At 56.7% G+C, this 22157-nt stretch overlaps 1 protein-coding gene across 5 annotated transcripts in view; it reads right to left on the bottom strand.

Annotated features, from left to right (window-relative positions):
- The window catches only part of DLG3 (discs large MAGUK scaffold protein 3), a 56082-nt gene that overhangs the window by 21711 nt on the left and 12214 nt on the right, over nucleotides 1-22157 (bottom strand). For 3 of the 5 annotated variants that reach the window (XM_064159664.1, XM_064159665.1, XM_064159668.1), the window contains exons 2-10: nucleotides 19229-19282; nucleotides 10795-10845; nucleotides 7346-7470; nucleotides 6678-6847; nucleotides 6195-6331; nucleotides 5760-5904; nucleotides 5472-5631; nucleotides 625-781; nucleotides 93-195 (exon numbers count right to left, since the gene is read on the bottom strand). In XM_064159664.1, the coding sequence (XP_064015734.1) occupies nucleotides 93-195; nucleotides 625-781; nucleotides 5472-5631; nucleotides 5760-5904; nucleotides 6195-6331; nucleotides 6678-6847; nucleotides 7346-7470; nucleotides 10795-10845; nucleotides 19229-19282 (1102 nt within the window). The remainder of the gene's footprint in view (nucleotides 1-92; nucleotides 196-624; nucleotides 782-5471; nucleotides 5632-5759; nucleotides 5905-6194; nucleotides 6332-6677; nucleotides 6848-7345; nucleotides 7471-10794; nucleotides 10846-19228; nucleotides 19283-22157) is intronic. The other 2 variants (XM_064159667.1, XM_064159669.1) reach the window with 1 other exon arrangement.

Genomic DNA, 22157 nt, shown 5'->3' with positions numbered 1-22157 from the left:
CGACACCCCACCCCCTCGCTGCGCGCCACGCCCCGCCCCGGGCCCGCCCCCGCGCCGTGCCCGTTCCGGTTCCCCGCTCGCCGCAGAGGTACCTTCGGGCCGGTACTGTGCGATGATGGTCACCGTCTGCCCCGCTCGCTTCAGTGCCGCCGCCGCCTGCTCGTGCGTGGCGTTGCGAAGGTTCACGCCGTTCACCTGCCAGGACAGAGCGGCTACGCTGGACCGGACTGACGGGGGCTCGCACCGAGCATGTCTGCTCCCCGCCCCTGGACCGGTTCCCACCGTACCCACACCTCAGTGACTCGTCGCTTAGCCTTTGTACGCCAGTACCACCCCAGAGACCAGCTCCCCCAGTACCAGCATCTCTAGTACTGGCATACCCCGTACCCGCCCCCGGCCGGCCCGAGTACCGGGGGCGCCCCCTGCCGGCAGCCGGCCAAGGACCCGTCCAGCTCCTGCTCCACCTCAGGGCACCTCCCGGGCAGGCCTCTCCTCCGATCCTACCCACCTAGGGACTACGTCCGCGCCGCCACTGGGGGTGGACCCTGCCCAACTGTGTCGCCAGTGGCAGGGGCTGTGTCGTGCGGGAGGCCGCGGTGGGACGGCGGGCAGCCCCCGACTCACCGAGAGGATGCGGTCTCCTCTCCGCAGCTCCCCACTAAGGTCAGCTGGGCCTCCGGCCAGAATGAACGACACGAAAATCCCCTCACCATCTTCCCCTCCGACAATGTTGAAGCCCAAGCCAGTGGAACCTTTGTGCAGGATGATTTTCCGGGGCTCCCTGGAAAGATAGACACGGGACAGGGAGACATCAGGCTGAGAAGAAGGGTTAGAGAGACAGCCGTGCCTGGGCTTCCTGGCACACCCCCGGGGCCGGAGTCGCCCCACCTGCGACCTGGTGTGGCAGCCCTTGGCACTGAGCAGACTGATAATCCGCAAGAAGTGAGGGCAGCTGCACAAGTGACATGAGAGAAAGCATGGATGGAGACAGTGAAATACAGACAGAAACATCAGGCTGTAAGGAGGCATCACATTCCTCCAGCCAGGGCACCAGGGATGGCATAGCCATGCCAGGACAGGGGGGCCAAGCCATGGCAAACGTGCCTGAAGCTCCAGGACCCTCCATGCCACAGGCCCTGCATAGCCCAACAGAGATCCTACATTTTTCAGTGATGACTTCTGTCACAGCTCTGACAACAGGCTGGCAGAGGCTGGAAGACTGCCTGGCATCACAGAAATCCTGCCTCAGTTTTTGTCTAGGGGAAAAAAGAGACTGGGAACAAAAGACAGCTCCCAGCTCAAGTGCTGGGTTCCTGCTGTATGAAAAGGTGCAGACAGGCTGGGAAGTGTCCATAGAAGGGCCAGGAGGATGCTCACAGGACTGGCAGCCCTCTGCCACGGCAGGAGAGCCTGAGGGAGCTGGGGTTGTCCAGCCTGGGCAAGGGAAGGCTCAGGACAGACCCTATCAGCATGGACCAGGACATGCAGGGTGGCTGCCAGGAGAGTGCAGACTCCCTTTGTACAAGGAGTGCCATGGAAAGGACAAGGGGTGATGGTGATGGGGACAAGTTACTGCTGGGGACATCCCCACTGGGCTCCAGAAGGAAATGTTTGCCATGAGAACAGACCCTGGAATCATCTCCCAAGGGAAGCAGTGGAGTGCCCTGCACTGGGCAGCTGAAGGCTCAGCTTGCCAGGGTGCTGGGACAGCACTGTCACCTAGACAGGTTGGAGCAGATGATCCTTGGGGTCCCTTCCACCCTGGCAGTCTGAGATTCTGAAAATGAGGAGGGGCAGTGGCAGGGTGGCAGCGAGTCCAAGGGGATGGGGTTCAATAGCTCCAAGTGCAGGGTGCTGCACTTTGGCCACAACAACCCCATGCAGAGATACAGGCTGGGGTCGGAGTGGCTGAGAGCAGCCAAACAGAGAGGGATCTGGGGGTGCTGATTGATACCCACCTGAACATGAGCCAGCAGTGTGCCCAGGTGGCCAAGAGAGCCAGTGGCATCCTGGCCTGCATCAGGAATGGTGTGGCCAGCAGGAGCAGGGAGGTCATTCTGCCCCTGTACTCTGCACTGGTTAGACCTCACCTTGAGTGCTGTGTTCAGTTCTGGGCCCCCCAGTTTAGGAAGGACATTGAGATGCTTGAGCGTGTCCAGAGCAGGGCAACGAGGCTGGGGAGAGGCCTTGAGCACAGCCCTCCGAGGAGAGGCTGAGGGAGCTGGGATTGGTTAGCCTGGAGAAGAGGAGGCTCAGGGGAGACCTTATTGCTGTCTACAACTACCTGAAGGATGGTTGTGGCCAGGAGGAGGTTGCTCTCTTCTCTCAGGTGGCCAGCACCAGAACAAGAGGACACAGCCTCAGGCTGCGCCAGGGGAGATTTAGGCTGGAGGTGAGGAGAAAGTTCTTCCCTGAGAGAGTCATTGGACACTGGAATGGGCTGCCCGGGGAGGTGGTGGAGTCGCCGTCCCTGGGGCAGTTCAAGGCAAGGTTGGACGTGGCACTTGGTGCCATGGTCTAGCCTTGAGCTCTGTGGTAAAGGGTTGGACTTGATGATCTGTGAGGTCTCTTCCAACCCTGATGATACTGTGATACGCGGAGGATGAGACACTGGTGGTGTGCACTGTGGCATGGCAGGCTCTGCTGGTAGCACCCATTGAGAGGGATGAGAGTCTGCAATGTTCTAAATATATCACACCATGGCCACCCTGTACTGCCTGCCTCTTGTCCCCCACACAAAGGGACTGCACAGCCCTGACTGGGGCAGCACCCAAGCAAGGGCAAATTAGCAACCCAACTCACTTTGCCTGCAGCTCCACACACCTTATGCACAGCTACAGGCAGGGCCTCCAGATGCCAGGGCACAGCAGAGTGGTGACTCCTGCTGTGCAGATGGGCAGAGGCTGAATCTACTTTGTGACCTTCAGAAAATACCTGCCCTGTCCTTGAGCCTGTGGATGCATCCAAGCTCTGAGCTGAGGACTCAGGACTTGGTGACTGTAGTGCAGGGCTGGAATGCACTGGAATCAGAACAGGGAAGCACCATGGAAATGCCTTGGGTTCAAAACAGGCTCATCCCCAAGACTTCAGGATGCTACCAGCGCTTTGCAGGGGGCAGGGAGGGCTGCAGCCATCAGCCCCTCTGCAGGAAAGCCATGCCTGGGGCTAGCGCTCTCAGGGGAAGAAATAGGTCAGATTTCTGAGTCTGCAGCACCTCCTTCCAACCAGCTGATGAACTGGCTCTGCCCTTGGGATTTGCTGCTGCCTAAATAGAGTGCAGGAACTATCGGGCCAACTCAGCCTTAGGGGGAGCATCTTCAATACCCAAGACAACCACACTTTTTAGTGGAAGGTAGAGAGACACTACAAGAACCAAGGAGAAGAAATGAAGGCCTAGAGAGGTACATCTCAGGCCCCAGTCAGGACACACTCTCTGCTTCCATCCTCATTCTGGAAGGCAGGATGTGGATCCTACAGGCAGATCCCATGCTGAACGTTGCAGCATTAGCACTGGGACCTCCAGTCTGACAGAAATCCTGTGGGGCTCTGTCAGGTCTGGTTGCAGTGGGGGAGCTCATTGGAAAACATGTTCTGGTCCCTGGCCCCAGGTGCTGAAGGACACGAGGGTCACTGGAGCCATCTTTGCACCTGCAGCAACTCTTGTGCCCAACTGAGTGGAAAAGGCTTGATATTAGATCCAAGCCAGGACTTCTGCTTCTCCTGGGCAACAGCTGGCAAGAACTCCTGGGACACAGCTGTGCTCCCAGGAGGGTCGCTGCCTTTCCCCACACCACTGCAATGCATTTGGAGCACACTGGCCCCAGCACACAACATTGGTGATGCACAAGAGAACAGAGGAGCAGTGATGAAGCCATCCTGGGGAGGTTAGTGATGTACAGGACATTTCCAGCACTGCCTGGGATGGATGAGGGAGGTGCTGAACCCACGCAGGCTGCAAATCTGACCAGGAGCTGTGTTTGGGGACAGTCGTCCAACAGTGCCAGCCTGTCTGCAACAGGGACCTCTGCACCACAGCACCATCCTCTGACACCCACCAGCATGTGCTGCACCACAGCCACCACTGTGGGCCATTGCTGTGCCACTGCTGCTGTGCTGTGCTGCTCTCTTGGTTCTCTGGCCCACAGGTCAGGATGTCAGTGTGTGTAGAAGAGCAGCCTGGTGGTACCAGGGTGGCAGATGGCGTGCTTTCCAAGTGCTGGAGCTCTGCCTCTTCTGTGCTGCCATGTCATGGCAGAAAGCACTGGCCCTGCACATGGCACCATCCTCCAGTGCCCTGGCAATATGGCAGGTGCTGCACCCAGTGAGGGCATAGTGCTGGGAACAGGCTGCAGGACCAGCACTGTTGGCACTGAGAGGTGGGGGTGGTGGGACATGGTCGGAGGCCCTGGTTGCAGCTGAGTACTATGAGCAAGAAGCCTCTGTGACTGAGATGAGCACAGCCACCCTGTTAGGATGTGATGTTGGATGGCAAGTCAGGGTCTCCTGTTCTGGCATCTGCCAGTGCCCTGCAGAACCAGACAATCCCTGCCAAGGCTACTGCACCTTGCACTGCAAGCACAGCCTCAAAACCAGCCTGCAGTCTTGCTCCTAAGGGCAGAGCCAGCCCTAAGCCTGCCTTGAGTGTCAGTCCCAAAAATACAGCCTGAGCCCTGCAGCCATGACCCTGGGGATCCTAAACCCCATGCAGGTGCAGCACTGTCTGGAGGCTGTTGCCAGCCAAAGGGCAGCTGGGAGCCCTGGCATGCAGGGCAGGGATAACCAGGCCTCACTCTCCTGTTCTCCCACCCTCAGCACAAGGCGTGGAATTTTACACCATGTGTAGGCTCAGGGCAACATCTCCTTTGTGCTCCTCTTTATTTCCTGGGTTCAGGAAACAAACCTGCTTGTGGAGCATAAATGATGACTGTGGGCAAAAGGAGGCCATGCCAGGCTTGTGCAGGAGGCTGTGAGGCCCAGGGCTGGCACCTGGGTGCAGATGGTTTGGGATGCCAGGCTTGGGGAGCATAGGAAAAGGAACCCTATTTATACCTAGCCCTACTTATACCCCTCCCAGCCCATTGTGCTCAGCAGAGCTCCGTCTGGGGACAGCCAACTCACAGCCTGGCAGCTGGTACCAACAGGGCAGGAAACACCTTGTATTCCAGGCATTGTAAAACAAGGGAGAGAAGAAAGCTGAAATGTAGATGTGTAAGGCTTAGGGAGGAGCAGGAGAGGCAACAGGAAAGAGGCGGGATGCGGTGAGCCAGGAAGCAATGCACCAGAGCTGGTGGCAGCAGGGGGGAGAGTATGGAGCTCACTGTGGGGCCCCCCAGGCTTTGCATCATGCACCCACAAACAGGCTTTCAGCTGGGGCTCTGCACTGGCACCACCAATGAAGTCCAGCACTCACAGAGGCAAAGAGAGGGAAGGAGAAGGAGCAGGGGTCAGGGATGCTTATGCCCGGTACCCACCTGGTGAAGTCCTCGTCCCCCATCATGTGCCGAGGAATGGGCGAGTACCGGGACGGAGTCACCTGGGGAGGGACGGGGTAGGCAGGCTTGCTTTCAACGCTGCCCAGGTAGCCCAGGCTGGAGTTATGGCTTATGTGGTTGTCAGCCAAAGCTGTGAAGGCTGCAGGGGAGGAGAAGGGCATCAGCAGCAGAAATCCATCCCCAAATGGATGTGGAGATCAGGCTAGAGTCACCCAGTGCCCCAGCATGCTCCGTGGCCCCCAGCCCAGCGGTGCCCAGTGTACGTACTGCTGGCATAGTCCGGGGGTGCGTACATGTCGTTGAGGTGGATGTTGCCAGGCTTGGCCACCTTCAGGTACACCATGTCAGAGGTGTTCTTCAGGGCAGCCACTGCCTCCTCGTGCCGCACATCCTGCAGGTTGGTGTTGTTGACCTGAGGAGGGAAGGGACTGGTGAGGCAGCCCAAGGCAGGAAGGTAGGCAGGGCCCTGCCGGAGCAGACAGGATGCCCACAGGCAGGTGCCACAGTAACTGCAGGCAGGGCTCCTACTCCACGGGTTTGCTCTCCTGCCTGCAGCTGGTGTTGTGCCTGCCCCCCCCGAAGCACCCTAAGGAAGGGGGGCAGGGCTGTCGGTGGGAGGGGTGCTGAGGTTCAGGACTGGCACCATGGCATGGAGGAGACTGCCCAGCTTCCCCTCAGAGCTGGTGCGGGCGTGGGGCTTACCGCGAGCAGCCGGTCCCCAATCTGCAGGCGCCCGTCCTTCTGGGCAGCGCCACCCTCGATGATCTTGGTGATGTAGATGCTGTTGTCTCCAGGGATATGCTGGTTCCCGATGCCCCCGGCAATGCTGAACCCCAAACCTGAGGGGGAGCCAGAGGGCAGGTGAGGAGTGAGGGACAGACGGATGGAGAGACCCAGGCTGGTACCATGGTGTCTCTGCCTCTCTGGGCTTCCCACCCCACGCCAAACCCAGCAGGCACTGCTGCTGTGTGGGGACAGCCCAGACAGAGTGTCCTGTGGGGCCACCCCACACCCTGTGCCCCACATGGCTGGTCTGCCCTGCGCACCCTGCACTGAGGCAGTGCCAGCTTGCATCCCATATGCCCTGTGATGCTTGCCTTGCACCCCATGGCATCCCACACCAAAGGGTCACCCTGCACTATCCTGTGGGGCATCCTGGTCCTACGAGCAGAATGAGGAGTTCACCTTTAGGGCCCTTCATCAGGTTGACCTCCATGACGGTCTCTGGCGGGGGCTGCCGGCGGCGTACCACGAGCCGCACCACAGGGCCTGCTTCCTTCAGGGCCTCCACAGCTTTGCTGTGCACCACCTCGGAGACGTCCACGTCATTCACTCGCAGCACGCAGTCGTTCACCCTGAACAGACACAGGGTGACCCTTAGCTCCCCTGGGGGGCCATCAGCCTGTGCCACTCTACTTTGGGCACCTCTGCCACCCTCCTCTAGCTGCGCACACCCATGTGCAAAGGAGAGCTGCTCAGGCTGGCCAGCTCCTGCCCTGCCAGGGTGAAAGTGGGGCCCCTCCCAAAGCGGGAGGCAGCAGGACTGGTCCCCATGGTGTGACCCTGCTGGAGATGGGAGATAAAAGAGAAAGGCTGAATCCTGATCCGGGCTGCAGGAAGAGGAATGGGAGCTGGACCCTGCCACAGGGAAGGGAGAAGGGGGTGACCACAGACACGAGGCTAGTGGCAGGGGTCTGCGGGCATCCCTGCACTGAGTGGACCTGGCTTGTGGGGAAGGGAGCAGGGTGAGCCAGGGACCATGGCAGGGAAGGGGGACAGGAGCTGCCTAGAGGATCCCTGGGAAGATCCTCGGTGGCATCCTTATGAGGCTGCTCCCCTGGCCCTGTACTCACCCCAGACGGCCGTCCATGGCTGCTGCTCCCCCAGGGATGATTTTGGTGATGAAGATACCTGGGTCATCTGGAACGTGGGGATTGTCAATTCCTCCTGCTATGCTGAAGCCGAGGCCGGAGTTACCCTGCAGGAAATCAACCACTACATCTTCTCTTCGAGCAACCACTTGCTGCCAGCCCTCCCGAAGTGGCTTCCTGCCAGCCACAGCTGCGTGGGTCACCAGGACCCTTCCAGCAGCTATCACACCCCAGGGTGCTCGGCTCAGAGGACGCAGGGCTGGAGGGAAGCTGGCGCCTATCAGCCGAGGTGCTCGGTGCAGCAGTGCTGAGCACCCAACAGATGGAGCGGGAGAGTGGGAGCCGACCAGTACCTCCCTCACCACCGCATCTCTGCTGAGAGACTCTCGAGGCAGGCAGGCAGCGAGCTGGGGGAAAAAGGGGTGGTCCTTGGCGAAGAAAACCTCCCCTTGCTGGCTTTGTCCCAGGAAGAAACACGGATGGATGCTGCAGTCGGCACAGAGCAGTGCAGCTTGTGCCAGTCACCAGCATCCCACCCTGCCCTCCTTCACCCCAGGATGCAGCCCTGGAACGGGACTAAGTTAGAGATCAGCAGTGCTTATGCCAAAATTTGCAGGATTGGATGGAGGGAGCTGTTAGGAGGGAACTCTGCAGTTCTACCTCTCTTTCCTCCCAGCCATGCATGGAGCATCCATCACTCCATCTTTGTCCTGCCAAAGCCTGCCCAGGGAGAATACAGGGGCTGTGCAACATCTCCGTCCCCATCTGGGCAGCATTCCAGGACAGGTGGCTGTGGCCGGGCACCACCTCTCCTGCTCTCAGGATCCCCATCAGTGCCACACTCATACGCTGCTCCCATCTCCGTGTTTGATGCCAATGGACACTTCCTGCATTTTGTGCTCTGCCCTGAAAATCTGCTGGATCCTCGCCCTGCGTCCTCATGTGCAGGAGGTGACACTTAGTCACATCGTATCACCTCTCCTGTCTCACACAGACCAGCCTGGGCCAAGCACCTGCCCAGCTGCTCACAGCCCAGTGTGCAGCACCTGGTGATGAGGAGCTTTGCCCTTGTAGGCAAGGAGGGCCATGCCAGAGCTCCATCGCCCTGTGACCACCTGGTACCAGCAGCCAGCTGAGGCTTGTGCTTCTCCCTAGCAAGCCAAGGTCAGCATCAGCTCCTGTGAGGATGCAGAAGTCTCTGCTCTGACTTTACACCACTCATGGCACAGCACATGGCATCTCTGGGAAGTACCAATGCCTTTCACTACACAACACTTCTGGATGCTGCCCTGCTGGGAGGCATTTAGCTGGCATGTGATGAGAAAGTGTGAAGTAGTGAAAGGTCCAAGGCCACTCTCCTCCCTCTAAGTTGGATTCTGGTCACCGCATGCCCATCTCAAAAATGCTGCTTACTGCCACCAGAGACCCAGCCTGGCCCTGTGGGTGGGAAGGCGGCCAGAGTCACGGCGCCATACCAATGTGGGTAAAGTGGTGCTCACTCTATTGCGGTGACACAGTGTCTTTCATGCCAAACCTGGAAGAGGTGTACTCCGCTAGCTAGGTTAAGATTGGTACACTTGGAAGGCACAGGTAGGCTTAAGGCTATGTGTAAGACAGAGACAGGCTTAGATAAACAATTATGGGGCCAGCTTCCTGCGGCCAGCAGGTCCTGCCCCCTTGCAGCTGCATGTGGGGGTTGTTTCATTGCCTTAGTTCCTGCCTCCAAGGTGGGCTCAAGGACACTCTTCGCAGCATGAGCCGCTCGTGCTTATCAAGTCATGTCCTCTGTCAGCAAGAAATCCATCCACATGGCCCCCTCTGCAAAAAGGTGTCCAGCCACTCTTTGTGCCTGTCTGTGCTGGAAATTATGCACAAGGTGTTTTTTTTTTGCTAACCCTTGAAATGGAGTTCAGGGGATTTCTTAGCTGCCATCAGGGTTGATGTAGTCACAAGGGCAGCTCCCGCTGCAGACATGGGTACTGTAGGGAGACCCACGTCCCTTTGCAGTTGGTGTTTCATCAGTCACTGTCCCCAGACCACTGCTGCATTTGCCCTTCTCTTTACAACAAAGGCAGTGATCAGTACAGTAACAGACTAGCAATTTTAGGGAGCCAAACACCCCAGCAAGGGGACAGCCTCACCTACAGACACAAGGGTGCTTCTCCTGCAGTAAGATGGGACTGCTGGATCCTACTGAGGTTCAGGTGAAGAGGAAGGACATGGTTCATGCTGGCCCTGGCTGCTAAGCACTGAAATTCCCACAAAGGTTTCTTGCTGCTGCTGAGGGAGTTGCTGCCTAAGCTTTTGAAATGGGGGCAGCAATGAGCGTTGCCTCCCTGCGTGACCCTACCGGCTCTGCCTCTGGTCCTGCTGCGGGCTGAGGACAGAAGATGCTCTGAAGAAGCCCTGAAAAAACAAGGCATTTACCTCTAAATTGTGCCCAGAGCACAAGTGCTCAGCCCAGAAAGGAAGCATGCCCTGGGCTGATTTTGTCAGGCATGCTGGGGAAGCAGTGAGTGAGGCGGCAGCCCCAGATAACCTTCCGTCCACCCACCTCTGTGATGCAGAGCCAAGGGGAGGAGGGAGATGACTAAAGCCAGAGAGGAACAGAGTAAGGAGTGATGTCTTCCCCTGCGACGCTGGCCACATAGCCAGGCAGAGCCAGCAAGCGCGGCAGCCAGGAGGCCAGGTGTGCCATGGGGAACTGCAGGGCTGTGCCCACCTCTCAGAGCAAACTTCCGTGCCAGCTTTTTCTGCTTGCACTCCATCATCCATCCCTGCCACTCCCTGGGCACCAAAGAAAAGTTCTCTCTTGCCGTGTACGATGCCAGCTTGCCCCTGGGTAAGTCCCATCCACAGGGGAAGCTAATTTTTGGCTGTGGCCACTGTGCTGCAGGCCACCAGCTCTGCCTTACCAAAAGAAAAGGTGCGAGCAGAAACTGCCTCCATCGTGGCCTGGTCTGCTAAGTGACAAGAAAAGCCCTTCTTGACACTTAGCATCCCTGGGCTGCGTGCTCTGGAGCAACGGGGTGTCCTATGGCAGGGAGGTACGATTCCCCAGTGCCCAGCTGTGCCCTCTGCCCGCCCCAGCACCGCTCACTGCACCTCCACTTGGTGTCAGAGCCGCTGACAATAGGGCCTCTCCCCGGGGTCCGCGCTGGCAGCTCTGTGGGGGCGAGGATGCGAAGCAGGGAGGTGAAGAAGTCCTCCTCTGCAGAGCGGGGTCGCAGCCAGCCCACCTCTCCCCACGCCCACGGGGGCGTGTGGGGAGGGCAAGCGCCACAGTCCCCGCAGCCTCCCGAGCGGGTGGGGAGCGGGCAGCAGGCAGCAGCCTCTCCCCCTCAGCTGGCTCAGGGCCGCGGGGAGCTGCGCCAGTGGGAGGGCGAGTGGGAAGCGGCAGCGAAGGCTGCCGGCGGAGGCCGAGCACTTACCCTCTCCAAGACGATCTCCTCGTACTTGAACATCCCGTCGCTGCCATTCACCTGCGGAGAGGGAGACAGCGCGTTATGGCTCTGCGCAGCGCCCGCAGGGCTTGCTTTGCCCCTCCGAGAGTTGACGCTGCAGCCCCCAGCCTCTACGCTGTGCCATCGCGGCTGAAAAAACCCTGAAATGCAATCGCTTGAGCTTGCCCTGGAACTCAACCCAGCGCTGCTTTTCTTTCTGGGCAAAAGCCAAAGCCCGCTGACTTTAATGCACTTCAACGCAAAGTCTTTATTCTCCCAGCTCATTTTTGCAGCCATGAACAGGAACACAACCCGGGGCACAAAAAGAAATAACACCTTTGTTACGCAGCGTGTAATTAACCTCGGGAATTCACTGCTGCGGGAAGGAAAGAAAGGGGGAGGAGGGGCGGCAGGTCCACTGAAAGGACAAAAAAATAACGTCTGTAGAAAATAACATAATCAACACCTTTAGCGGCTTATATCTGCTAAGCCTTCTAATAGCATGACTGTGCTAAGGGGGGATTCAGAGTCATCTGTTCTCCGGAATTAGGTGGATGCAAAGGAAAGGAGGCGCTGGTGTGGGGCACAGGAAGAGAGGCTCACATCGTGTGCAGCCTGTCTCACTGCTATGCACCGCCCCCGTGCTCAACATCCTCCCCTACCCTTAGTGTCGAAGCACAGGGAAACGTTAACGGCTTGAAACAAAAGACATGCAGATTCTAGAATAAGAAATGGCAAATGGATAGGTCAGAAGCTTCCATTTCCTCCACACGCAACAATGCACAGGAAAGCAAGGCAGTGGTGTCACTCCTGGTTGTCAGAATCAGCCCATAAACAGCTGCCAAGGATGTTGGAACACCTGGAGCTGTTACACTCAACAGCGACAGTTGTGGAGGGGACTGGATTCAACCTGACAATTCGAGTCACTCTGGGAAGCGAGGGACGGGACATGGGCAGCTCTACACAGCACGACAGAGGCAGCAGGACCTGGAGCTCAGCAGGCAAACACCTCACCTCCTGCAGCCCCGCACCTGCCCGTGGCCCCTGGACAACACAAAGGCTTGGTTTCTCTTGTGGATTTATTCCACCATTAACTGATGGCTTGTAGACTGTGTGGAGCTACCTTCTGTACACAGTCCATAGCCCAAACCAGAGCTGCTGTGGCTTTATTTGGACACAAGTCCCCTTATCTAGTGTTAGCACACCAGCTGTGCCCAGTCCCCTGTTATTCACCCCTGAGGAGGCACAGCTCAGCTCATCCTCCAGTTCCACAGTGCTGGGTTGTTACCTGGAGGGTAACATGATGTAAGCTAAAGACATCACTTGACACCATGGAAGGAAACTAGCAAGGTGGCTGTGAATCCCTGTTCCAGGTGAGAATAACCAGCTGCCCAGGTGGAGCACTTCTACATGCCAGGATCTGAGATGAGGCTGTACCACCTGCCACACCCACACCCCATCACACTCCTGGTTCAGCCCTGGTAAGGCCAGAGCAATCCCACGTGCTGTTGTGGGTATTGTGCTTCAGGAAGGATGAGGTTGAGGAGAGTCTGGAGCAGAGAGATGAGATGGAGGCTCCAGGGAACACAGGCTGAGAGGGCAGACCTTCCTTGGATGTGCCCCATGCCTGGGTCCCTCAGGCATGGTAAGTTTTCAGGGCAGGATTCTATGCTGGGCCATCCGGATGCCTCAGTACTGGGATGCCCAGATCCTCCCAGCACACTGGGAAAGGCTCTGAACAGCTTCCCTCTGCAGAAAAGCACCAGGAGTGGTGGCATGAACCCACAGCAAGATCCTGGGCAGCCTTGGAAGGACAGGAACATGTGTCCACTGCCACCCCCTGCCACAGGATCCCTCTGGGCCGTGCTGCCATGGGCAGAGTGGCTCTGCCATGGGGTGCCTTTCCCTCATATCTCAACTGACTAATTCTGGAGCCCACCCGTGGGCCCGTGCCGCCCTCACAGCCTCCCTCGTGGCAGCCTCCAGGCTCATCTTGTCTCCACAGTTGGTAGCCCAGTGTGTGGGGCATGGTGTTGCCTTTCCCCAGCTTTTCAGCAACTCAGATTCCTGGCACCCTTTGCTACTACACACATTGTCCTCGTCGCTTTGGCATTCAAAACAGTTGCCACATAGCCAGCCGTATGCACACCCACGGCTGCAGAGAACAGCACATACATACCTACAGGATAGGGATGTGCAAGAGAGCTGACAATCTGTGAGCCACAGAGAGAACCAGCAGCGTGAGCCCCACCAAGACAGCAGTGTGAGCCCCACCAAACAAGCAGTGTAAGCCCCATAAAGACAACAGTGTGAGCACTACCAAACCAGAAGCATGAGCTCCACCAAACCAGCAGTGTGAGCTCCACCAAACCAGCAGTGTGAGCCTCTCCAAACAATCAGTGTCAGCCCCACCAAACCGGCAGTGTGAGCCCCAACAAATCGGTAGTGTGAGCGCCACAAAACCAGCAGTGTGAGTCCCACCAAACCAGCAGTGTGAGCCTCTCCAAACAATCAGTGTGAGCCTCTCCAAACAATCAGTGTCAGCCCCACCAAACCGGCAGTGTGAGCCCCAACAAATCGGTAGTGTGAGCGCCACAAAACCAGCAGTGTGAGTCCCACCAAACCAGCAGTGTGAGCCTCTCCAAACAATCAGTGTGAGCCTCTCCAAACAATCAGTGTCAGCCCCACCAAACCGGCAGTGTGAGCCCCAACAAATCGGTAGTGTGAGCCCCACAAAACCAGCAGTGTGAGTCCCACCAAACCAGCAGTGTGAGCCTCTCCAAACCAGCAGTGTGAGCCCCTCCAAACAATCAGTGTGAGCCACTCCAAACAATCAGTGTGAACCCCACCAAACCGGCAGTGTGAGCCCCTCCAAATAATCAGTGTGAGCCTCTCCAAACAAGCAGTGTGAGTCCCACCAAACCAGCAGTGTGAGCTTCTCCAAACAAGCAGTGTGAGCCCCACCAAACCAGCAATGTGAACCCCATCCAACCAGCAGTGTGAGCCCCACCTAAGCAGCAGCATGAGCCCTCCAAACCAGCAGAGTCACACCAAACCAGCAGCATGATCCCCATCAAACCAGCAACATGAGCCCCAACCAGACCAGCAGCGTGAGCACCATCCAACCAGCAGCGTGAGCCCCACCAAGACAGCAGTGTGAGCCCCACTAAACCAGCAGCATGACCCCCACCAAGACAGCAGTGCTAGCCCCACCAAGGCAGTGGCTGCTGGCAGCAAGTGCACCATGCTGTCCACAGGGAGCAGCCAGCTCTGGCTGGGCAAATTGAGGCCAGCCAGGGTTTGCCATGAAGACCTGGCCCTGGTTATGTTTCTAAGCCCCGTGCACCAGAACGCCAGTTCACTGCAGAAGGAAGCCAAATGGAGAAGTTAATCTACAGCAGGTAACCAAGGGAACGAGGCAGCAGAGCAAGCGTTCCGGCAGCGCAGGATCCAGCATCAGTCACTCGCTGGCATCAGTCACTCGCTGACGGCAAGACTTCCCCGTGGACCCACCACTGCTGCCATGACCCAGCCTGCTCCCTTCTCCTCCACTGCTGCCCTGTGCTCCTCCCCAGCTCCAGTCTGGGAATCTCAGCACCACAGGGCTTGGTGGGACATGCCCAGCTCCATCGCTGCCAGGCAGGGACAGCACACGCTCCTCTGCTCCCATCTCCCCTGTGACACCAGCAGCGCTGCCAGGGCTGGCAGAGACTAATTAGCTGTTCCCAGGGTATCCTAATCCTGAACACTGATCTCTCATGGAAAAGAGTAAGGACATTTTTTCCCCAAAGCCATCTCATGCATCAAGCCCACCTGAGGGCTCAGGAAGAGAATCCCTCTACTGGCCTTCCCTTTCCTGTCATGGTTCGAGCAGCAAGGAATTAGTTAGGAACGACGACATTTAAATCACCAACAGAAGGCCACAGAGCCAACACTCATTTGCTGAACAGAAGAGCACACCACACCTTCCAGAGCTACTGCAAGCTGTCTGCAGGCTGTGCTGGCCAACACCGCAGCAGAGCACGTGGAACACACTTTGCAGTTTGCTAGCCAGGATCTGGGTTTGGGGTTCTTTGCTCTGTTAAGCAAAAAAGAGGCCAGATTTAGAAGACTAAAATGAGATTTCTCAAAGTCAGCTTAACATCCCACCAGGTTGCAAGAGGAAATCACCTGCAGGGAGGACAATGCTGCCCACAGCCACTTCCTGAGCAGCGTTTAGTCCTTATCTTGTTGCTAGGATGCAATGGCGACAGGCAGTGGGACCTGGTGGTGGAGCAGCCACCGATGTAATGAAGAGAGTCTGAAAGGTGAACTATCAGCCCACAGTGGTGCCAGCCAGACTGAGTGGAAGGCACTTGGTGATGTCCCATGCCTGCTCCAGCAAGGGAAAATCGGAGCATCCCTATGCCAGGGCAGTGAGTGCAATGGGCACCTCCCCACTGGTACAGGCACTGGGCAGCACTGGCAGGGGAAAGCTCTCATTGTCTGCACCCGGCAGGGGGTCCAGAAGAAACAGGTCAAGAGCTCCCTCCTTTCACTTCCCTGCATCCGCACATCCTGCCAGAGCACCAAGACCTATTGACTCACTTCCAGCCAAAACCTGGCCTCAGCCTCTCTGCCATGTGCTACCCACAGTGTTGGCCTCATGCACAGGGCTCTGGTCAGCCTTTTGCCATGAGGCCAAGCATGCTGAGCTGGGACAGTGGGCAAGGGGGTTGAAGCCTGACAGCTTCAGCACACAGCTAGAGACCTCTGTAGCCAGGCTGTGTGCAGGGACTGGCAGCAGGGAATGTTGCCCACAGCACCTGGGGCCAGAGTGTGAAGGTGATGGTTTAGTTTGGATTCTGTTCTGGTTTTTTTCAGGCTTACAAACAAGTTTTTCCCTGCTCAAAGGCACTGGACAGTGGTGGCTGCCTCTGCTACCCTCCAGTCTGCAGCAGCTATGGCTGCAGTGTTAGTGCTGCACAATGAGGTCACCTCTGTGCTCACCACTCTCCTATGGGCTCCCATGGTGCTCGCTGACCAGGATCAGGTCTGGGAGGCACTTGGCTTCCTTAGTCCTGGCTTGTAGAGACTGAGGTGGCGGCACCTTGCTGCTGGGCAGGAGGGAAACAAAGGAGGCCCTCAAGGGTACAGGCTGTGAAACTTTCCACTCACAGACTGCATTGGGTCAGAAGGGAGCCTCCAAGGGCATCTTGTCCAACCCCTCTGCAGGGACACCTCCAGCTAAAGCAGGCTGCACAGGGACATAGCAAGGCTGAGCTTGAATGGCTCCAGGGATGGAGATCTGGGCAGCCTGTGACAGTGTCTCCCCACCCTCACTGTGCACAACTTCCTCCAGATGTCCAACCTAACTCTGCCCTGCTCACTTCAAACTAGTTAAAAGTCCTTAAGAAGGTCTTTGGGGTGATCTTCTCTGCTCATTTTAGGACTGGCTCATTTGGTGTCTGGCATCTGCTGCCAGGCAACCTGTATAGCAAGAAGTTGTTTCAGCTTCAGAGAGGCAGCTCTGAAATGCAGAGACTCTTTTTGCCATGGGACTGTGCTTCTGATGGTTCATTCCCCCACTATGGACCAGCTGGGCAAAACACACCAAGGGGTTCAAGTGCGAGCAATGGCTGGGAGCTGGCAAGGGTGATTCCCCTGGCACTCATGCTTATCCTTCAAGGGATGCTTTTAATACAGCAGGAACTGTATTAAAGGATTGATTTGGGGTGCTGGCCTCTGCACAAGCTGCAGGCAGCATTGCTGAGCCCGAGCCCCAGTGCTGAGTGGGACCCAGTACTGCACCTTGTATCTTATGACACTGCTGGTGCCACCTGCTTTTGGGGACAAAGGTGGGTGGACAGAGAGACTGAAATGTGGAGCAGACTTCTTGATAAACAGCCGGGTCCAGATTCAGCCCAGAAGCTTGTCCAGTGCAATTGGTGGAGCTAGAACAGGAACTACACTGAATCCATCTGTTTATCATTAAGGAAAGCACTGAATAGTTAAGTAATGGAAGGCTGGAAGACGTGACTTTAACCCTTCCAAACACACACTGTACCAACAGACTTCAGCTTCTGGTCTTGGAAAGAACCATGCTTCCAGAGCTGCCACTTGGGCATGCTGCTCTGCAGAGAGACCCTGGCGTGGCTCCTCTGCTGACCTGCAAACTGCTGACTGGCAGGGTTTGGGGGGGCGCTTTCCCTGGAGCCAGAGGAGCCCAGAAGTGAAGGATGGATCAGGGCTTGTTACTGTGCTGGTGGGACATGGAATAGAAGGCAAGAGGGTTTCCAGGCTGAAGGCTGAGAGGAAGGAAAGTGAAATGTCTGCCCTGCTCCAGGCATGGGCTCCTTCAGGCACCTCGCAGAAAGCACAAGGCTTCAGGCACCAAGGCAGGAAGCAGGTGGTCCCTGCTCTGCCCAGCAGATGACAGCCACAACCTGCCTCTTCTTTAGACCACTGCAGGGTCCTTCCTCCCTAGCATGTGTTGCTGGGGTTGGATGGATAGACTAAGTGCCTTCCATCCCCAGGGTGATGCTGGTGCCTGCCAGGAGTGCAGAGTGTCCTCTGAAATCCTGCCAAACCCAGCCCAGGGGCTGCAGGAAGAGAGCATCCATCCACCGGCAGCTGCAGGCAGGACACAGGGAGAAGAGGCAGACAGAGATAAAGAGATAATGAGGTGGAGGGAGCAGGGACAGGAGGGATACGGAGTTAATGAGATGAAGAAGGAGGAGGCAGCCAGGAGGGCAGTAAGGTGGAGTGCACGGCAAGGGGAAGAGGTGGCTGCTGGCCCCACTTCTGCTGCTGGCTTCTGCAGGACCGCAGAGCCTGCCTGAGGTGACAAAGCCTGTCCCTGGCCCTTGGGCTCATCTCTCACTGCGCTTAGGCACACAAGCAGGGAGGAGGAACAAGCATGGCTGGAGCCCGGTGAGGTGGCACCAGTAGCTTCAATGGTGAGCAGACAATGTTCCTCCAAGGGAGGAAGGGTACAAAACAGACATGAAAGCAGAGTTTCCACCCAGAAATACTTCCATGCCCTGTCCACAGCACAGCTGTCACATGCCCCAGTTCAACTTTGCAGTGTGTCCTTCCTCTCTAGGCAATATCACCCTTTTTTCCAGTTCCCTGTATAATGGCATTAGCCAGCTGAGTGCAGAGAGAAGGCTGCAACCTGCACAGCTCTGGGGTGCCAAGTATGCTGCAGGAAGCATCCAGCTCCACACACGCACTGCCATATCATGTTTTTGGAGAAGGAAACCTTTGATGACAGAAACTTTCTTCTGCTGTGTTCATAAAAGGCTGCTGGGCTCAGGACTACCACACTGAGAGAGGCACCACTGCCCTCCTCCCCAGTGCCAGCTGGCTTTGGTTCAGCACCCAAGCCATGATGAAGCCACACAACCAGGGTTGCAGCTGAGCTTCCCTTCTGTGTCCCTGCCCAACCAGCTCAGCATATCTCTGATGTGCACTGACCCCATCACAGGCCATGGGCTGAGATCTGCAGTTCTTTCCAAGGAAGGTTCCACCATCAGAAATCACCTGCAGCCCTGCACTCTAACTCCAAAGACAAACCAACCCCAGCTCTGAGTCTTGATGCTGCATCATTAATATGGAAGACAGCTGAAATTTGCTGCATCAGAGGACAGGTGCAAAGGACCCAGCCTAGGCAAGCTGTCAACAGAGCTCCCTTTGAGGAAAAAAAGGAACCATCCTACAAGCACAGAGACAGTGCTGCAGAAATCCATGCTGGCCACCCTGTTCCCTCCATGCCTCCCAGCAGGAATGATGGGCAGATGATGTGGGGAGGGGTGCAGCAGCATGCAAACCCTCTCCGCAGCAACTCATATACTATGCTCACAGTATGCACCAAATGCACTGTGCCTGCAAACATTCACAGTCACAGCACTGCTCAGCTGCTGGCAGCCTTCACTGGGAGAAAAGACTCCGATGGGTCCCGTCACCTGAGGACCAGTGAGTGCGATGCAGGCAAGGGCCAGAAGCCCTGCTCCTTCCTGAGGGGCTTGGCCTGCCAAAGGGAGCTGAGGCAATGAAGGGGTTAACTTATGCTCCAGCAAGGCTTTCTTGCAGCCTGACATGGCTATGTGGGTAACCCTGAACACAGCCAGCCCAGCTTCTCCTTGGCCTCTGACTCCTGCTTACCTCAGTGTGCCCCTCTGAGTGCCTCCTGCCTTGTACCCTCCCTGTGCTGGAGTGCTCGGTATTGCCTGCTGTTGGCCTTGGCTCTGCATAGCATCACCAGCCCCAGTGAGCTTCGGGGCTGAGATGTGCTATGAGGATGTAGTGCAGTTACCAGGCTCCTCTGCCACCTCACAGCCTCACTGAGGCTTCCCTAGGCTGGAGGAGTCTTTCCCACACTGCTGAGCAGGGAAAATGCAGCACTTGTTCAACGGAAGGGAAACAAAAGCAGGAGACTTACAGAGAGCCCTTGTTCCAGCGAGTCTGTGTTCACGATAATGGGAGCAGGGTTGGCCTGTGAGAAGACAAAAGTGGGATGTCATCGAGCTGAGAGATCAACCCACCCCTTTGTGGTGCACTGCCTCTCCTTCACCATGCCACCGCAGACCCTTCATGTCAGGCAAAAGAGAGCAATTCAGGAAGGGCTCTGCTCTTGTTCCTCCTCTGGATGCCCAACAGCACTGGCACAGGAGCACAGCCACAGCATGGCTCTGGGCATCAGTCCTCTCCTCAGGCTTGGTGTGTCCTGAACACCCCATGGTCTTGGCTGCTGGGAATGAGACAAGGAAGGCTAGAAACTTTCCCAGCCTCAAGCCAGAATCCCACCAGCACCGAAATTTACTAGAAATTCACATTAGTGAAGGGATTAGGAAAGAGGAGGTGTAGGCAAGGATACATTGCCAGTAGACTAACCCTGAGGCTTTCATGTACCTTTCAGCAGCTGCTTCTGCTCTCCCTAAGCATGGGGCCACCACACCTTGGGAGAGGTGGCAGCATTTGGTCCCCCATCATCATTGCCCCTAGAGTAAATCCTCTTCATGACAGCCTCGGTTCACTCCCACACCACCGCACACATCCTCCCTGCTCTTGCAGGGCTCCTTGTAAACCTGTGTCCGGACCCTCCTCCTGCTGGGCTGCCCTCTGCCCGTTAGGCTGCTGCACATCATAGGAGGGACACAGGTACAGAGAGCAAGAGCAGGCAGGAGGAGGCAGGGAAGCAGGCAGGGAGTGGTGCAGGAAAGAAGGCAGGCAGGGATGCAGGGAAGGAAGGATGCAGAGAAGGAGGCAGGGAAGCAGGCATACTGGGGCGGGTGCGGGGCTCGAGTGTGCCCGGGAGCGGGGCTCAGGGCAGCCGCCACGGCCGGACGCAGAGCGCCGGCGCTGTCCAGCGCCGCAAGCTCCTGAAGGTCCCGCGGAGCCGCTTTCCGGCGCCGCCGAGCCTCAGGGCTGCGGGGCAGAGCGGCTGGGAAAGGCGCCCGGCTCCGAGCGGCAGCGGCAGGAAGGAGCGCGAAGAAGCGGTAAGCTGGAGATGAATTCCAAGGCCGACACCTCCTACCCGCACGCAGCAACAAGCGGAGCAGAACCTGTGAGGGCAGGGGCAAGCCGGGATGGCCAGCACCATTCCCGGGCTTGTGTGGGGAAATCAGAGCTGCAAGGAGGGTGAACCCTCTGCCTCAGGGCATCAGAACATCAGACAGGGCCAAGAGCAAGCAAGGTGGGGTGTGGGCTAGAGCAGCAATTAACAAGTGTCTGTCCCCTAACAGGCACTGCTGGATGGCATATCCCAGTGGCCTCTGTGGCTCTCGGATATTTTCACAGAAGCAGGCTACCTTCTCAGTGTCCTCTGGGTTTAAACCCACCCCAGACAGAAACCAGCCTCTTCAGATAACCTCGCATGGCAGCCACAGACTCACACAACATCACAGAATGACAGGGGTTGGAAGTGACCTCTGAAGATGATCGAATCCAAGCCCCCTCCCAGAGCACGATCACCTAAAGCAGATCATACATAAATATGCCCAGGCAGGTCTTGAAAGTCTCTAGAGAGAGAGACTCCACCACCTCTCTGGGCAGCCTGCTCCAGGGTTCTGCAGTAGAGAAGTTCCTTCTCGTTTAGATGAACTTCCTGTATTCTAGTTTATGCCAATTACCTCTTCTCCTGTCACTGGGGATCACTGAGAAGAGTCTGGCCCCATCTTCCTGACATCCACCTGTCCTCCTGACAGTCCCTTTCTCCTGTTTTAGTCAGCTCTACTACTGATTCTCCCCTTCTACTCGGCTCTCACAAGACCCCTACCTGGAGTACTGCACCCAGCTCTGGGGCTCCAACATAAGCAGGACATGGACCTGTTGAAGAGAGTCTAAATGAGGGACACAAAGATGATTGCAAGCCTGGAGAGCCTCTCCCATGAAAAAAAAAATGAAAGAGTTGGGATTATGCAGCCTGAAGAAGTGAAGGCTCTGTGAAAACTGTCTAGTGGCGTTCCAGTACCTGGCAGGGGACTACAAGAAGGCTGGAGAGGAACTTTTTATGATGGCTTATGGTGACAGGATGAGAAAGAAGAGCTTTAGACTGAAAAAAGGTAGATTTAGATTAGATATAAGGAAGAAATTCTTCACTGGGCACAGGCTGCCCAGAGAGGTTATGGATGTGGAAATGTTCAAGGCAACTTTGGACTGGGCTTTGAGCAACCTCATGTAGTGAGAGGTGTCCATGGCAGTGGAGCTGGAACTACCTGACCTTTGAGGTCATTTCCAACTCAAACCATTCTGGGGCTCTATGACTTTTCACTCTCCTCATTTCTGAGATAGGAGAGTTAGGAGTCAATCAGACTTGTAAGTAGCTTGTAAGCTGTCCTGAGAGGTTGTGCTCTGAGGCAGATGGTGCAGGAGGCAGTTGATGCGACTGCTGCCGACGCTCTCCGGTCTCTCCTGCACCCGTAACTATTGGTTACACACGCCGAGTTTTACCGGCAATTCATTCTCAAACGCAGGCAAACATGACCACTTCCAAGGACTCCTGCCAAACTCCTCCCACATGCATGAGGCAATCACAATTTTCAGGTCCGGTGTCTTGGGATCTCCGCGGCCCAGAAGCAATGGCAAGCTGGGAACATTCCCTCTCTGGCAGTACGCAGCCCTCGTATTTAATGCAGACAATTTGTGAGGTAGCATATATTAAACCTGGCACTGCCTTTTATTAGTCCCCAACGCAGTTCTAGGAAGGGATTCCACATCTCAAGGCAAAAAGGCAGCACTTCTACTGCCAGCAATTAACAAACAAGAGCTGTTTGAACCTTGGTGTGCCAGAGGCTAGATCTTATTAGCTGAGTTTCCAGGAAGGATGCCGAGGAGGCAGCCCAAGTGACTGTAGCCCATCACGTGCCCCG

The sequence above is a fragment of the Pogoniulus pusillus genome, chromosome 19 (genome assembly GCF_015220805.1).
Source record: "Pogoniulus pusillus isolate bPogPus1 chromosome 19, bPogPus1.pri, whole genome shotgun sequence".
NCBI lineage: Eukaryota > Metazoa > Chordata > Aves > Piciformes > Lybiidae > Pogoniulus > Pogoniulus pusillus.
This window is presented reverse-complemented; position numbering and strand designations above follow the sequence as displayed.